The sequence below is a fragment of the Gadus morhua genome, chromosome 11 (genome assembly GCF_902167405.1).
Source record: "Gadus morhua chromosome 11, gadMor3.0, whole genome shotgun sequence".
Classification (NCBI taxonomy): domain Eukaryota; kingdom Metazoa; phylum Chordata; class Actinopteri; order Gadiformes; family Gadidae; genus Gadus; species Gadus morhua.
This window is the reverse complement of record NC_044058.1, coordinates 23,692,902-23,710,919: the sequence shown is the minus strand read 5'-3', so window position 1 is coordinate 23,710,919 and position 18,018 is coordinate 23,692,902. Positions and strand designations below refer to the sequence as shown.

The window sequence follows — 18,018 nt, the reverse complement described above, 5'->3', positions numbered from 1 at the left end:
TGCACAGCGCCTTTCTGACCACTACAACAGGGACATAAGCCCATGTTTCTTACCAGTTACCAGTCAGTGATCATTATCCAAACTCAAATTGATGAAGACCTATCTAAGGATTGCCATGGGGCAGGAACGATTAAGTGGATTGGCCGTACTCTCCTTCGAGAAGTAGAGAGCTAGGAAATTGGATTTCACCTCTGTTGTGGTTAAATGGCCGCTGTGCCAGGAGTATGTGTCCATTGGCTATGTTTGCTTTTTGGATTATTTGCGTTCTGTTTTTGATCGTAGGCTAGTGTGTCACTGATGCAAGTAGTCACTGTCCGTGGTTCTGATAATGATTGCGCTTGCGTCCTTTTCCCTCTGTGCTTGGATTTTGTGTTGTCTGATGTAGGGATGCTAAGTCACTGTCCATGGTTCTAAGAATGATTGTGTGTTCTTGTTCGTCTTTGGGTCCTTGGCTGTAGGCCTAGCCGCCAAGGCCCTATGGGGAGCGGAAGCATGTTTGTGATGCGTGCGGGATGGGTGGGGGCGGATGGCGGGGGGCCCACCGCAAGACTTGCACCAGAGCCTTGTGCAACCACGCTACGCCACTGTCCCTCGTCCAACCGTTCACCCCAGTTTGGACAGAGAAAACATCTCTCTTTGCATCAATACAATTAGGGCATTTAGCAGATGCTTTTACCCAATGCGACTTACATCGGTTAATACACACAGCTCCTGACACTCGTCAGGAGCAGTTAGGGTTAAGTGTCTTGCTCAGGGACTCATCAACACTCAGGTAGGAGGCGCTGGGGATCGAAATAGCAACCTTTCGGTTACAAGACAACTGCTCTACCTCCTGAGCTAAGCCGACCCCGAGGGCATCATAATATGCTTGCAAAAACGGCCATTAAGTGTGTTTATTATTTTACCATGGCTTTTAAAATTGTAAATGAAAGCAAACTTGGGTGGGTTATCTATATAAATCACGAAATGGTTCGTAACCGTTCCACTCCTAACAGTTCTTAAGAAGACGTAAGAAGCCAAATCCGAATTCTAGGGCACGAAAATGCTAGGCGCCCTAGGGCACAAAAATGCAAACATCAACGTTAAACATTCAAGATAAGTTGTGTCACGCCCTACTGAAGAGACTGGCAGATTTGAACCCAAAAGCACGACTCACAGACAAGCAAATACAATGATATTTCGTTTTTACTTCGTCAACCAAATCAACGGGGACGGGGCGGAGAACGTAGTCGGGGACAGGCAGGATCGGGAAACCGGGACAGAAGACAGGCGAACGAGGATCCAGAAGGTCGAGGCGGGGAACGTAGTCGGGGACAGGCAGGGTCGGGAAACCGGGACGGAATACAGGCGAACTAGTATCCAGAAGAACGAGGCGGGGAACGTAGTCGAGAACAGGCAGGATCGGGAAACCGGATACCGGGAACAGGAGACAGGCGAATTGCTGGAGAGACTTGCATGAACCAAACAGCGAAGACAATCTGGCAACAGGTGAACACTGTTCAGCTAACTTAAAGGCTCCACTAATCACCTGATGCAGCCCAGCTGCGAAGTTGAAAGAGGCGTGGCAGACAGACCGTGACAAGTTGTTAGATATTTGCTGCAGTGTGCTCTACAACACAGCAGACAAGACAAACACGACACAAAAATAGGAAGCCAAGGGCATTACATTTTGAGAATCATTCTAGGAAGAGGAACTTTTTTTTTACATTTCCTCTAGCCTGCAATAAAGACAGTTCGTAGGCTATAGTTCTAATAACGGCTGGTTAGAAGAAAATGACAATTCTAGGGATTATGCTCATCATTCAAGGTATAGTCCAATTTGGAAAATGTGTTGTTTATGGGCTCAGCCTTAGATCGTTCAAAGGTATTTCGGTTTACTCTGTGCTGCATCAGCTAATAATGTTCATTTTCTGACTTAAATTCTGTCTTATCATACTCTTACTACTAACTGGTGACAAAAGGAATTAGAATAGTTATTACATCATTTATACAAGGTGCTTGGTTACTTTCTTAAGTAATTTAAAATAAAACCTCATCTTGCCTTATGTTTTTCTCCTAAAAGGCGTGTGGAGCAGCGACTGGGCTGTTGAGTACCAAAGCCAGTGCGCTCTTAGAGGGACATCAGTAACAATACCATGCTCTTATAGCCATCCACCCGGTCATAGGGTCACTTCGGTCAACTGGTACATAGGAGGGCCAAGACCTGGCAGCTGGGTTAGCAATCTCTTCTTCAACTCCTCCTCAATGAAAGGACGTGTTCAATACCTGGGTGACACATCTGGTTCGTGCACATTGAAGATCAACAGGCTACTTGACTCTGACCAAGCAGGGTACTTTGTTAGTTTAAAGACAGACGATGATGGGTTCACTTCACCATATATTACTTTGACCGTTCAAGGTAGGCTACATACTGCTTGCTGTTGGTATTTTATAAATGTTATGTTATTTTATGTTGCTTTTGTTAAATAGCAGGCCTGCACCTTCTGTTCCTTCACTAGACCCAGGGATCACTGCCGTTGTACCGACCGTTGTTAAAGAGAGGGACATGGTGAGTCTGACCTGCAAGTCAAAATGTATTGGCTATCCCCCAGCCAACATGGTAGTGTGGTCACGAGATGGAAAAGCAGTGGCCAGTCCAACGTTCCGGGCCGGGCTGGACGATGCAGGGAGTTACCAGTGTGCCTGGGAGAGACTGCAGTCTAACACAGTAACCCTCGATGTTCAATGTGAGTTGATGAGGATTCTTATACATACATAAGGTCTTTGTATAAGGGACAATTTCTTCATGATTGCATTGAAGGTGAAAATTATATTTGTTTAATTTATCCAATGCTTTTATCCAAAGAAATGTCCAAATGTCATTATTGTGGCAAACAAAAATAGTCAGTTACTTATCAAAGATGATTTTAAGGTGCCACTTTTAATTTGAAACCTATGTTTGGGGGTTTTCCTGACAAGTCCTTCCACGGAACACAACGGTGTGGGTCGAACCCCAAGGAGAGCTGTTGAAAGGAAATAGCGTGAACCTGACCTGCAGCAGTGCTGCCAACCCACCCGTACACAACTACACCTGGTGGTGGTACAGTGGTACTGCACCACCCCCCGCCAGCTACATGCTGGTCCCCATCGGAACGGGACAGGTGTTGCACCTGGCCTCTCTGGTGACCTCTCAGACAGGATATTACCTCTGCCAGGCCACGAATACTCTGGGGGAGAGCAACTCCTCTGCACTGCTGCAGATTGAGGGAACCACACTGGGTCTGTATGTTTATATGGAGAGAGAGAGAGAGAGAGAGAGAGAGAGAGAGAGAGAGAGAGAGAGAGAGAGAGAGAGAGAGAGAGAGAGAGAGAGAGAGAGAGAGAGAGAGAGAGAGAGAGAGAGAGAGAGAGAGAGAGAGAGAGAGAGAGAGAGAGAGAGAGAGAGAGAGAGAGAGAGAGAGAGAGAGAGAGAGAGAGAGAGAGAGAGAGAGAGAGAGAGAGAGAGAGAGAGAGAGAGAGAGAGAGAGAGAGAGAGAGAGAGAGAGAGAGATCCTTCCGATAGAGGGACATCCGATTTGGTTACATGTTTAGGTTACATGTGTAGACAGCCTAACCTCAACAAGGTAGGCTGATAAAATTGCGCACACTAAAATAAACATTGTGTATCATTGTGTGGGGTAAATACGCAACCATTCTGTTCAATTCAGATTGACAAGATTATATCCTATCAGCTGCTAGATTAAGTTTGTGGTCTGTCCCTTGACACGGCCCTGGTCCATAGCAGTAATCCCACCCTACAAATGACTACCATTGCTTACCACTGTTTATTTCTAACTATCTTTCAGCAGACAGAGCATCTGTATTCATCAGATCTGGAGTAGTAGTCACTGTCCTTGTGGCCCTCACTGTGCTGGTTTGCTTTTGTTCACGGTGAGTCTATCAGACCAATGAAGGAAGAATAAACAGTTCTTGGTGAGATTGAAGGAACAGCCTCGTAGACTGGCTAAACGCTGCTTATTACAATGGTGGCTATTGTGTAGGGCTGAGGGAAAGGACTGGTCAGGTAGACAAATGCAACTCCAATAACGTGTTATAGCATCACTGATGGTGATAGTACTGCAGTCCAATGTGCAATAGTTGCTTGCCCGTTATTTAATTTAATCTAAATTAAAATAATTTCTCAGAGGCATTTTATATTTTCATGAAAAGCTGAAACCGTCATTCAGTAATTATTCCGTGTTGATTACGGCCTCTGCTTTTTCTCAACATTTGAACAGGAAACAACCAAAGACCAAGGAAAACCAACACGTGAGTGCATATAAAGTGTAACTTTGTCTTTGTATACCCACAAATCACACTTTAGGTTATTAATCTAAAGTATGATGGACAAGCCCCAGTCTGAGTGAATGGGGCTTTTCACCGTCTTTCACTTCATATTTGTTTCAATTATTACACTCCAAAAAATAAAAAGTTGAGAAAACTCAAAATTGCAAGGCAACTTACTGCAATAAATTTTTGAGTTTTGAGCCCAACAAAATGTCATTTTTCTTCTTTAGACAAACTTGAAAGTTAGAATTATACCAACCAAGATTTTATATTTTACAAAACTCAAAAAAGTAAGTCAGGGGTTTTAACTTAATATTTCAAATTAAGGTTAATATTATTTAATAAAAAACATTTCAAAGAATGCAAAACTAGTTTTAAGTTCACTTTATTAAAATTAATAATTGGAAACTTCCATTTAACATTTCTGAATGCCAGACAGCAACAGAACAAGCAACATGTAGCTAGTTCAGCAGCAGAGAATCGCTGTCTAAATGCAGCAAACCAAAAAGCAGAACAAGTTAGACATTATGGTCAAACTTGTTCTGCACGATACGGGAGCCCAGGTTAAACGGTGATGCAACTCTCGTGCCTCATACACCGCACGATCCCGAGAGCTGCCTTTATTTAACACCCACCCACAACATACAGCGCACCGCACACCCAACCAACGGACATGCAAGTCTCGGTAACGGTGGCGGCAACACTACGCACAATAAACAACACACAAACAATAAAGACCCCAAACCCGTTAACCCAACTTAACCTAACAGAAACAAATTGACAAAAGGCAATAAACCCCTTTTTCCCGACATCACTAATACCCAGACTCCCCGGGGGGTAGGAGTCGCCACAATATTTACCATCTGAAAATTCCGTTAGGAAACCCCGTATTTTCCAAAGTGTCGAAATGCGCAGGTGCACCGTAGTTGGCCCAGCCTCAGACAGAAGCTGTGTTCGAAATCGTTCCCTATCATGGATGTAGTGCACTAAATAGGGTGCACGCCATTTTGTAGGGTGTTCGAATTCTCAGTGGTCCACTTTATAGGGCACTATATAGTGGACATACAATAGGGTACATACGATGTACCCTAAGCTGAATAACCGCGAAAACGAATACATTTAATGATGGAGTCTCCGGCTTTCGTATAGAAATGTCAACAATTTATTTGGGATTTAACATAGAAAATTTAACATTCAAAATTAGTTTAAAAAAACTTGAACAAGGAAATGTAACATTCAACATCATTACAACCCCCAGCTTTCCTCGTGAGTGCCCGGTTTGTTTACATGATGTGGGCGCATCTGTCTGCGTCACACAAATACCCGGCGCATTTACTGACGCAAATGACGTTTAGAAATGTTCAGCGTAGTGTCCGAATTCTCGTTCCCTATTCCCTATATAGTGCACTATATCATGTACACTATATAGGGAATAGGGAACGAGTGTATAGGGAACGATTTCGAACACAGCTAGAGTCTGACTTAAATCCGTGTGTCTTGCTAACAAAGATACTACACCGAGCCCAACTCTTGACCCAAAACTCAACATTGTTGGTTGGACTAAATTGCATTGCACAGTTGACATGAATACTTAATGTTTTATATTCATTTTACTCAGAAATCATAATGAGACCAACAATTTTAAGTTTTCGTTTTTACAGTGTAGGGGTCCTACGAATGACGTAGGAACCCTATTGTAATCGTTATCATTTATTTATTTTGCCTGACTTTTTAGCTCCAAAAGTTATAATCTGCAGGCTTGAAGAACTCGTAAAATCAAGACGGGAATAAAAAGATGGGCCAGAATAACACATAGGTGGCGCTATAACAAGGCCTGGAAGTTCAGCATTTGCATGAAACTTGTTATTCGTCATGATGAACAACTTTCAGAGTGCAACCAACATAAACTGCTTTGGTGCCGAAAGTGGTAAAAGCTGTAAACTCGTCGCACATGTGCCAGGTGACTGTGCGACTATATGGTGTGAAATTCATAGCACGAAGGCTAAAGACGGCACATATATATATTTTAAAGCAAAATAAATTCATATCTCCGATGTTTAAACAGCTCTAACATTGCTTCAAAAACACGTAGCCTCGGCGGTCGAATTTGGCACGCCAAATCTCAAGTCTATATCTGAAAAGAACAATTTGATGCATTTGTTTGAACTTGCCTTTCTGAACTGCGGGCTCTCTACAACGCAGGCTGGGCCTTAAAGCTAGCCTGGTTCTACCAGACTCTCGTACTTCACTTCATTTAATTTAATTTGTACAGAGAGTCTGGACCTAATCAATTGACAAACGTTAACTCACTTGAAGGCGGGTGTCTGTTGAAGTTTAAAATGATTGGATCTGCCCAGTGCCACTCTGGATCTGCCATAACCAATCGCTAACGTTTGGTTGTGACGTATGTCATGCGCCGGGAATCACGCGCAGGTTGTACACAAACCAAACACCTTGCGCGTCTGCACGAAAATGTCCGTCAACGACAGCTGCAGGTTTTGTTCGTCGAATTTAATTTATCAGGGAAAAATTGCACATTGTAAATCAACTACCGAACTACAACAACAACTCAAACTGGCGTATGACTTTATCGTCATTGTTCTCAGACACGCCCTCTGTTCGCTGATTGGGGGCCGCTGTGGCGGCACCAGAAAACCAAATTACATACAGCAGGTCCAGACCTAGTACTGAAGGGAAATTCAAATTGAGCGGAAGTACTTAGGCGGGCGGAGCCAGGCTACCTTAAAGCGGTACACATGTAACTTAACGTTTTGACAGTGGGATTTGACACGGTATGCTTTTGCTTTAGAAACATGGATGGTGATTGTTTTGATCTGTTAACTTCCGGTAAACCAGTTTTTAAGGCATACTATGTTACCATACCGACCAAGCTCACCATACCTCCACGTACGGAAGCCTTGGAGAGAGACAACGTCGCGGTTTGTTAAATTGCAGGATACAAATAACACATACTTTGAAACAAACATTTGATAGATTGAGCTATTCCCCCTACACAGAGCATGGCTACCAGCAGCCCCATTGGGAGGAGCCTCAACTCTTCAACCAATCCCGACCCAGACTCCATGTATGCCAACGTACACATGTCTTCATTACCCAATCGGTCACTGACTCCTCCCCAGGTTCTCAATGACGTCCACACGCATGACTCAGGACAGGTAGTTCTGTTCTCTTCTCCAATACTATAAACAACTCTGCTTCATTGCCCTTTTTCACTGTCACTCTATAGACCCTTTTCGAAGAAGCAACCCAAGTTTTAAATCATAAAACCAACTACTTTTATGTACCATGGCAAAGTTAGTAGACTTATCTTCACTAGAGCAGCCTGCGCCCTGATGCATAACAGAGACCATCAATAGTGTTATGAGTGACACCTGTTTGTCATACGATGACACCTCTTGACATAAGACACATATGATATGCGGTAACTATATTTATATTTAATGATATACGCAATGCATTATAAACATCGTTTCTTATCAGTATTGTATACATTATCGTTATCGACTTGTGTTCCTAATATGCATGTGTCCCCCGTTAATATATATTGTCATGCAATTTGCGTGTGTTTAAACAGATGGACGAACACACAAGCACCCAAATTCATTAATTATTTTACACATACACACACTTCATTCATTCTTTTTAACACTCACTCGCGGTAAAACAATGAGAAACTGATCTTCTATTTTCTTCAGGAACGGGATTTTGGAGAAACAGATCTGTAAATCCCGGAGAACCAAAGCAGCAGCCATTCCAGTGGGTTGACCATAATGGTTCTATGTCCTTGGTACAGGGATACGAGTCTGTTGGTTCATTGCCCTGTCTCTTGTTCTCCCTCAGACCAACAGAAGCAGGGGATGCAGCAGGACACTCTGTGATCTACAGCTCAGTGGCTGAAGCAACATGAGAAGAGCGCAGCCGGGATTGGAAGGCCTCGATTGGTGGCCTATGCATGCTTTTGGTTTAACATTTGTGTGTTTTAGCAATAGTCTTTGGTTTGTGATATGATGGGAATCTACTGAATTTAACCCTTGATTGAAAAAAAGATATAAGGATTGGCTGAATGGGTCAAACACATGAGTTGTACCCTGGAGACCAGGGTTAAGGTCCTGTATTCTTTTTTAGACTAAGGTGACTTATTAATTTACAACTACTTGGTTAGGTTTAAGCAACACAACAACTTGGTTAGGATTAAGCAACAAAACAAATTTGTTAGGTTTAGGCAACGCAACTACCATGTAATCATAACTACTTAGTTATGTTTACATGGTGAGGGTTAGGCACGACGAATTCTGCCAGAAAAGGCTGTCAAACTTCTCCCATGTAAGGATACCACGATCTAACCCAGTCTAACTCAGTTACAGTGGACATAGTATTCATGAATTACGCAGCTTCAGAATCATTCTCATGATTTTACCATTAGGATTTGTTTATGAATGTGAAACAGTAGTAGGTTTCCATAACTTTTCCCTTTTAAAGTGAAACACAACCAGAACACTTAAAAATTAAGGCATTTATTACCATACTGAACAAAAAATCATGAAAATCAATGATGCATAAAAAGTCAAAAGTCAAAGTCAAAGTCAGCTTTATTGTCAACACTTCACATGTACAAGACATGTGAGGGAATCGAGAAAACGTTTCCCCCTATCCCGCGGTGAACATATAACAAGTGCAAAGGCACAAACACAAATATACGAGACAACACTAAAAATAGACAAGATAGACAAAGACTCAGAAAGACTCAGTAGCAACATTCTGCTTCAAGAATAATACTAATTGTGAACATCATGGTTGTTTAGGGGACCGTATCGGAACTTCATGCAAAACAACATTTATTGAAATGTAAAGAATCCATTGTCCAAAATAATTATTGCTGCACTTCTTTAACTTTTGTTTCTTAAAAATGCCATTAAAATCTTCCTTATAAACTGTGGCTCCTGTTCTGAAATTGTGTGTTATCAAAAATAATATTGGAATGTAAAAAATTCATAGTCCAAAATGATTATTGCTGGCTGCACTTCTTTAACCTGTGTTTCATAAAAAGGTCATTACATTCAGCCTTATAAACTGTTGCTCCTCTTCTGATATTGTGAGTTATCACAAATAAATACTTAAAAAGAATGACCTCCTTCCATGAGTCCTTTGCTAAAAAGTTTAAAATCGTCGACCGTCAATCAAAGCAATTCGTAATTACGCTCAATACACAAAAAGAAGACTTAATGAGCTCATTACATCATCATAGGGCTAAAGGTCGTTCCTGCTTCTGTGTTCTGCAATGTAAAGCAGAACCCTTTCAGCAGACAAAACACGCTTTATTACACATTAGTTAAAAGACAAGTTAGAAAATAGTCCATATCAGATATGTATTATACGTATTGCAGTATTTATTCATACATAGATGTGATATTGTTCGCTCAAGATGCGGTTGGTGAAGATTATATTTGGTACATTTGCGTAATGCTAATTGTGACAAAGTAAATTGAACATGAGCTTCAATTTCTGCAATGTATCCATAAATGAATGGATCACTGAATGCATAAGAAAAAACATCCTCAATAATTGTTATTAGCCCTTTCAAACAAGAGATTTAATGTCATCATTCAATATCATCAGCCCTATTAAAAAGTGAGAAATCTGTGGATTCTCTATTTGTTTTTTAAATCTAGATTGTGTCCGGATTCTTAACATGAAGGGCTCAACATCCTCACCACCGCCTCAGCCTGTTTCCACACACACGCACGCGCACACGCACGCACGCGCGCGCGCGCGCGCACGCACGCACGCACGCACGCACGCACGCACACACGCACGCACGCACGCACGCACGCACACACACACACACACACACACACACACACACACACACACACACACACACACACACACACACACACACACACACACACACACACACACACACACACACACACACACACACACACACACACAGCTTTCTATCTGCACCACACCCATGGTCTGCACAATCTCCCTGAACGTGGGCGGTGGTCACAGAGCGACCAGGGGTTCCAGCTTACATTGCTTTTGACAATGCCAACACAGATAATGTTAAGTAATACACTGCAAGCCCTCGGAATAGGACAGTTGCATAAAGAAAGTAAGGCACAGCATGGTGTTGCTTCACAGAAAAATGTTCACGTGACTTCCCCCCCTAGCTTAATACTCTGCTTGATGCCCGGCGACACGAGCCAAGCATGTGACTTGACAACGCTACCGTGAGGAAGGCTGTCTACACGAAAAACCTATCTCAAGTCAACCTAGATTGAATGTGTGTTAGTTACACCATCCGCGGAGGTGGTATTCACAGTGGTGGGTTACATCCCCCACCAGGGGCGTAGTTATGGATGCTGCTTCCCCCGATGGGGCTCACGAGGCCCCCCAGGGCCCTAGAGATACAGAAGAGAAAAAAGCCCCTTCAGGGTCAATTGCTTCAATGGCAGCCTGGACATTATTACACTGTAAAACCTGACAAGTTAGTTCAACTTAAACTATTTGAGGAAACCGATTGCCTTGAACTATTTAAGTTTACTAACTCAAATAAATTAAGTACCAGCAATTATTTTATGTAAGTAAAGATAACTCTTATATCTAGAGTTATTGTGACATGTGTATTATGAGTTAGCATTACTAATTCCATTTACTGAAGTGAAATGTAAAGAATGAGCTTTTTACACTTAAATGCAGCAATTCATTCAACGTATATAACATGTGTTCATTAAATGTATGTGAATTAAGTAATACTAACTTAAGTGCCTCTTGTATTGCTAAATCTTTTTACTTAAGTATAATCAACTTTGACTTCCAACTGAAATAACTTATTACATTCTAGTTGTGACAACTTAAAATTACATTTCGTCTACTCAATTCAATTGAGGAAACCGATTGCCTTAAACCAATCAAGTTAAATGAACACAATGAATTCACCAATCTCTGATCAAACTTAAATTACTGTGGCGAGCAGCGCGGGAAGGACGAGACGGGAGCCCACGTTTAAACGGCGCCTCTGGCGAGTGGATAGTGCCAGGATTCCCTGGAGAAGGATAACAACGTGTGAAATGAACGTGTGGAGAAGCTACGCCGCCGCCGTGTGGAGAGGATATGCACGCCGCCGCCGTTGGGACTGGGGATCGATTCCCAGTCTCTATATATAATTTTTTCTTCATTATTTTCTGATATTAATATATCCAATGACTTGTTGATGAATAAGTTGATGACATTTTATAAAAAACGTTAGTTTTTATGTGTCAAAAAGACAAACTGTTTTAAAACAGATCTCAAAAATGTTTTGATGATCGATGCAGAAGGGTATTCCACAAAGCCGGTTTTATCACATAACCGGGCAAATTAACCCAGGGTTTGCGGTAACCCTAGGGTTTCCGTTCCAAAATGAACACGGTATGTTAGTTACTATAGCAACATATGCTCTGAATCAAACCTGGTCGGACCAGGTTTTGTGCAGGTTAAGTTTGGAACATAACGGTTTTGGGGATTTAAAGCTGCGTTCACCGCAGAGTCCATGTGTTCACAATGGCATGCCCTGTTGATACCGGAGCGCCAATTATTCGTGCAATCCACCGGGAGAGAGACCACGGCTATATCCGGATGACTTTTTGCTGGAGAGATACAGATTCTCACGCAAATCTTTAATATATTTAAATAGCCTTCTCTCTAGTTCAGGCGTTCTCACGGCGACGTAGGGTAGCAGGCGTCTTAGTGGCGACGAACTTATCCACACGTCGAGAGTAGACGTACATTTTGTCTGAATTTCCTTATGTACGTCGCCGTGACACCGCCGCCGGTGGACGGATCTTCCATGCCGTCGCCGTGACGTCGCTGCTGGTCTCTCGTCTGCAGTCCCAATCAATCCCATTCAAAATTTCACACGTTCCCACGGCGACGTAGGGTAGGCTGCTCCTTCGCCTCTTCCAGGGAATCCTTAGGTTTGGCACTATCCACTCGCCATACCGCACGACCACGAGAGCTGCCTTTAGTCAAACACACACATACAGAAAACACGGCACACCTGACCAACACACACAACACTCTCACTAATGGTCCCGATTACACTGCACATCACAATTAACACACAAACAATAAAGAACCCAAACCCGTTAACCCCACTTAACCTAATAACACAACAAGTTATACAAAGACAATAAAACCCCTTTTCCCCAAACATTATGAATACCCAGACTCCCCGGGGGTAGGAGTCGCCACATTATTTATTAAGCTGAATGCTGAACATTCATAACATTTCCATGTTCATTTCAAGTAGTCATTTAAACAGCTTTACTAATTATTATTATTTTTAAACATGCCATCTCTTTATGGCAATATAACACAAGAAACACACTAAACTAAACACATAGTCCCTTGAAAGGAAGAATGTTAGGCAAAACAGCTTTATACTCAAGGCCGTCCCGTCCATCGACTTGCTAAGTATCACTAATTAGAAAAAAATCACAAAGCTTCAGTCCCTCTGAACCTTGACTTGGTTGTGATTTTTTTAAGAACTACTTATCTGGGCCCCGTTTCCCGAAAGCGTCGTTAGCCTAAGTGGATCGTGAAGTGCGTCGAAAGGGCATCGTAGAGTTTTCACCGCGTTTCCCGAAAGCATCGTTGGTCACGAACGTCTTGAAAACGCTCGTAGCTAACGAGTACTCCAGGGGTGCTCGTAGGTACTCGTAGGACGCTAAGAGCATCGTCAGCTATAGCCTCAGTGGCGTCACCATCGGACATTCCGTATATTGGATGCGTTTTATTAAAACGCATTGCGCCTTTATGTTCTTAGTTTGGTAATTAATAAAGATTATTAATTAATTTATTAATAAAGATGGGGGGATTTGTGCAGACTTACATAGGCTACTCATAAAACGTAGCATAAAATAATGTAAAAAAAAAAAAAAATTAAACAAATTAAAAAAAATAACGAAATTAAAGAAATTAAAAGAAATAAAAAAAAATATAAAAAACAAGCAAAGAAGCAGGCAAAAGGCTGGGATATTGTGGGGATTGGTCAAGTTGACGGGAATGTTTAGTGACATGAGGGAGGGTGGAGGGGGTTAAAAAAAAGTCTCAATCACTATTCGACGCGCATGAAAACCAGCCGCGTAGTTATGAGGGAGGCCGTCCTCACACCGATCTTCCTCATCGTCATCGTCCTCAACGTCCTCCGGTTCAAGCAATGCCACCCCAGCCTTAGCTGCAATGTTGTGCAACATAGCCGTCACACATATCACGGCGCATGACTTGGCCGGCGAAAACTGACTTGTGAAGGCATCTAAAGCGCAACTTCCACCTCCCGATCGTGCGCTCAACGATGCACCGGGCCAGACGGTGGGCTTCGTTGTATTCCTCATCATGGACGTCTCCCGGGTTATTCACAGGTGTGAAGAGGAATTATTTCAGGGGGGGAAATGCCGTGAAACGCACAGTGCATTCAGGATTAGGACTGATATATGTCGGTTTAAGCCTAATCAATTGTGTTTTAATGTCTTTAGCATTCATATAATTGCAGTCTATTTTTTTTGTAGGCTACTCTGCTGTTGTCCTTGATGGGGATATATTTTAACCCTTTTTAACACAATTTTCCTGCGACATTCCTGCGTCTCCCCCTCCTACGGAGCCCATTTCAGCACCGTGTCAGTAGACAGTTACAATCCTACGACGTCGTGAGTGCAGCGGATGCGCGTTCACGTTAAGAGGAGTTTCGGGAAACGCTCCAAAGAAATTGACGATGGATCGCAAGATCCATCGGGAGAATGATCGTACGAGCGAAGATCCATCGTTATCGGGAAACGGGGCCCAGGAACAATAAAAAAACAACAAAGATTTTTGATAATTTACTCCAGCTCATTTCTCAATGCCTGCAATTTTGGTTTGGCCGCTTTCTACGACGTCTTTCTGTTGGTGTCGGGTCATCCATCTCTTCTTCGTTCGTTACCAGACTCCGCATTGCATTGTGGGATAGCGTAGTGAACTCTGTGGTTTACTTTGGCGGTAGCACGCATTCGGAAACGTCTTCCGTACTACACAATGCGTACTGAGCATTCCGACGCGCTATATTTTTTGGCGTACTGAAAAATGTCTACTATATATTAGTCAAATATGAGTATTCGGATTCAGCCGTTTTTGATAAATGGGTTTCCCAAATATAAAGAGCTAGCGCAGAGGCGTCGTCAGCCCCTTTTTACTGGGGCACGTGCCCCAGTAAAAGTCTCCAGTGCCCCAGTAAAATTCTCCAGTGCCCCAGTAAAATTCCATTGATCATTATTAAATTCATCTGCAGAAGCGCCGCTCTCGCTATGGAATCGGCAGGATTCATCAAGTGCATCTCCTGCTGCCTCTGGAGTCTTCAGTCGAGCCTGCCTCTTACCAGCCAATCAAAAAACGAAAGGGGCTACATAAAAGCCAATCAGAAAATACCCCTACTGTATCTGGGTAAGATTTAACGCAACAACCAATGAAAAAAATCAGTTATTTACGGATTCGTCCACGTGACTCTTCTGAATGTTTCAGTGGTAAAGTGTGTAAAGTATGACCAAGTGTTTCTTTCTGTTCAATAGTCTAGATAGAACTTTATCAATCCCCTGTAGGAGAAATTTGTTAATAAAACAATAATGGTAAAAAAAATAAGGAATCTCCCACTTCCGGCTTCCATGAAAGAGAACCATACTAATTCACACAATAGCGTTGATGCAAATCTAGCATTAAAGGTTAATTTAAGGAAGTTCTCTCCAGTCACGCTGAAACTAGTTTGCTAGTAGTAGCGCTTTAATTTGCAGCGTAAGAGATTTCTGAGAAATCTGAATGCTGACAAAATTCTCAGAATTCTGACGCTGCAATTTATTTGCACGCTACGACTAGTGAACTACTTAAAAAAAAAAACTCGACACTGCGACCAGGCGACAAATGACTGGGGAGAACCTTCTTAAATGAACCTTTAATGCTGGATTTAATTATCAGAATTCGGATTTTATCCAAGTATTCTGACTTTATTATCATAATGCTGAATTTTATCTCACAATTCAGAGTTAATTAGCCTATTCGATTTCTGAATTAAAATTCTTGTGATGAATAATCTACCTTTGTACAGTCGATGTGCAGCACTTTAATTCCCGTCAACTTTGTTTTCTAACACCAGCATTTCCACAACTATGCTCATGTTCGTGACTGCTATACAAAACCATTTATAGGGCATCTATTTTTTCTGCTGGGTAGTGATAGTCGCCCTAAATGCAGCTTTAATTTGGGCTCTGATTCTGAATAAATGCCGCTGCTGAACTGTGTGAATAAATAAAGGGAACTGAAATCTAAAGAAGACGTGTGGTTTTGATGTACCGTGAATTCCAGCTGAAAGTGGAACATTGCTGCCATCAGGGGAAATTAATGTAACCTAGGCATATTGTAAGTAGCTTTCAATTCCTTGTTTTTTTGTTGATCATGTTTCGTTGGAAACCACGGGAGCTGGAAACAGCCCAGAGTAAGTCATATCCTTTTTTAACGTTACAACAAATTCACAACTTGTTTGACACAAACAATGACAACTTGATTGCTGTTAAAGAATGTTGCCCATATAATTAGCACCAGTTTTTCAATACTGAGCGTCTGTAGCCTGTAGTTTTATAGCACACACACACACACACACACACACACACACACACACACACACACACACACACACACACACACACACACACACACACACACACACACACACACACACACACACACACACACACACACACACACACACCATGCGTGCACGCACACACGCGGAAAATGAATAATGAATGAAAAATTGTCTGTATTCAAAACTTGAAGTTTTAGTGGACAAAAACTTCCTTAACACAAAAAAGGAAATTATGGATATACAGGGTGTTTTTAACATACTGGATCCAACAATGTTCCTAACACTGACACAGATAATTCAGATCATTGCACTCACAATTCCTGTAAACAGTTGTAGTTGTGAGCGATCTTTCAGTGTGTCGAGAAGGCTCCACACCTGGCTTAGGTCCACCATGGGGCAAGGAAGGCTTCACCAACTTTCTCTTTTGTCCATTGAAAAGGAGCAACTATGCAAAGTGAGTCAAAGCCACGTTATTGACCGCTTTGCCACCATGTAGGCGCGGCGATGCAGCTTAATAGTGAAAAAATTATCATTTAAAAAGGCTCTATGCAGTAGTGTATGGCCTTATTTAGTTTAATTTAAGAGCTTTGATGGTTCTATAACATTTTCCAGGTTGATTGGTGGCAATGAGCCACCTCACCTTAAGTCAGAAATTCTATTAGTTTTAAACCTTGTTTCTTGCCTTTTTAGTACATGTCGTTCTGGCAAAATTATGCTGTTTCCACACAGCTTCTAAATAAATATAGATGTGTAGACTTCTCCTGATAAAGAGGTGAAGGTCATAAAGAGACTTTTTGTTTATTTGTCAGTTACCTTATTTGTAAATCTTTGAGATGTGTATGTGTTTGAATAAATATAATTGTACGGTACTCATGAATCCATCTTTGCGTCTTTACCTTTACCAGTGCTTTAATATAGCCTACAGTATGACAGTGACAATGATTTTGAAGCTCGTACATAACCTTCTGTATCCATCTATTTCATATTGTGCACACGTAAAAAAAAAAATGTTGGCAGTTGGGGGCCTGTGCCCCAGTAAAACTCTAGGTCTAGCAATGCCCCTGAGCTAGCGCCTGTTAAAAGACACACAAGCTGTTTGAGACACAATCAAAAAACGTTGAACGAAAATGTGTGTCATAAGCTTATTTATTTATGCCAATATTCTGTGATTAACTTTAAATCTTTACACTGTGATCATTGAAATTATGTCACAGTAATTATTTGTTTTAATTGGGCATTGCATAATCATCAGAAATAATTATAAATAATAGAGATAGCAATAAAAACTAATTACACAAAGTGTAGCTTATATAGTCTAATGAAAATGATATAGCTACACTTAAGTTAAATAAGTCAATGGAACACACTGGAATAAATAAGTTAGACTTAAAATGTTCCATATTTGAGCAGCACTCAAAACAAATGAGTTATTACATCAATTACTGATTCTTAAGTTCTGTTCATTCAGGTGAATGAGTAACCTCAAAGATTTTTGAGATTTAAGTTACGTCTACTTAGTTCTTTTAGTAAGATGTACTGTTAGGTTTTACAGTGTACCAATCAGCTACTGCAGACGTTGTTGCTCTGCGTAAAACCAGTGAACTTTTCCAGGCTATCCAACCCTCAGAACTGAAGAGTGCCACTGATGAGGCCCTGCATGAGCATGCACAGCGCCTTGCTGACCACTACAACAGGGACATAAGCCCATGTTTCTTACCAGTTACCAGTCAGTGATCATTATCCAAACTCAAATTGATGAAGACCTATCTAAGGATTGCCATGGGGCAGGAACGATTGAGTGGATTGGCCGTACTCTCCTTCGAGAAGTAGAGAGCTAGGAAATTGGATTTCACCTCTGTTGTGGTTAAATGGCCGCTGTGCCAGGAGTATGTGTCCATTGGCTATGTTTGCTTTTTGGATTATTTGCGTTCTGTTTTTGATCGTAGGCTAGTGTGTCACTGATGCAAGTAGTCACTGTCTGTGGTTCTGATAATGATTGCGCTTGCAGTGATGTTGATAGGTTTTCAATGTAGTGAGTC

General features: G+C 41.8%; 2 protein-coding genes across 2 annotated transcripts in view; both read left to right on the top strand.

The window, feature by feature from the left end:
- Positions 1–18,018, top strand: part of si:dkey-33i11.1 (B-cell receptor CD22) — a 93,121-nt gene that overhangs the window by 41,074 nt on the left and 34,029 nt on the right. The gene's annotated exons all lie outside the window — the stretch shown is intronic.
- Positions 1,266–8,984, top strand: LOC115554671 (cell adhesion molecule 3-like). Its single transcript, XM_030371476.1, has 8 exons — positions 1,266–1,807; positions 2,063–2,398; positions 2,499–2,726; positions 2,959–3,258; positions 3,825–3,909; positions 4,257–4,287; positions 7,323–7,481; positions 8,167–8,984. Exons 1-8 carry the CDS (start codon positions 1,774–1,776, stop codon positions 8,221–8,223), a joined length of 1,230 nt encoding a protein of 409 aa, XP_030227336.1. The 5' UTR covers positions 1,266–1,773; the 3' UTR covers positions 8,224–8,984.

Excerpts from the sequence above, each read along its gene's own strand:
- LOC115554671 (XM_030371476.1), top strand. The coding sequence starts at position 1,774 with ATGACAATTCTAGGGATTATGCTCATCATTCAAG. Across the intron at positions 2,727-2,958 it reads AGTAACCCTCGATGTTCAAT|TCCTTCCACGGAACACAACG; the intron begins GTGAGTTGATGA and ends TTTCCTGACAAG. Across the intron at positions 7,482-8,166 it reads ACACGCATGACTCAGGACAG|ACCAACAGAAGCAGGGGATG; the intron begins GTAGTTCTGTTC and ends GTTCTCCCTCAG.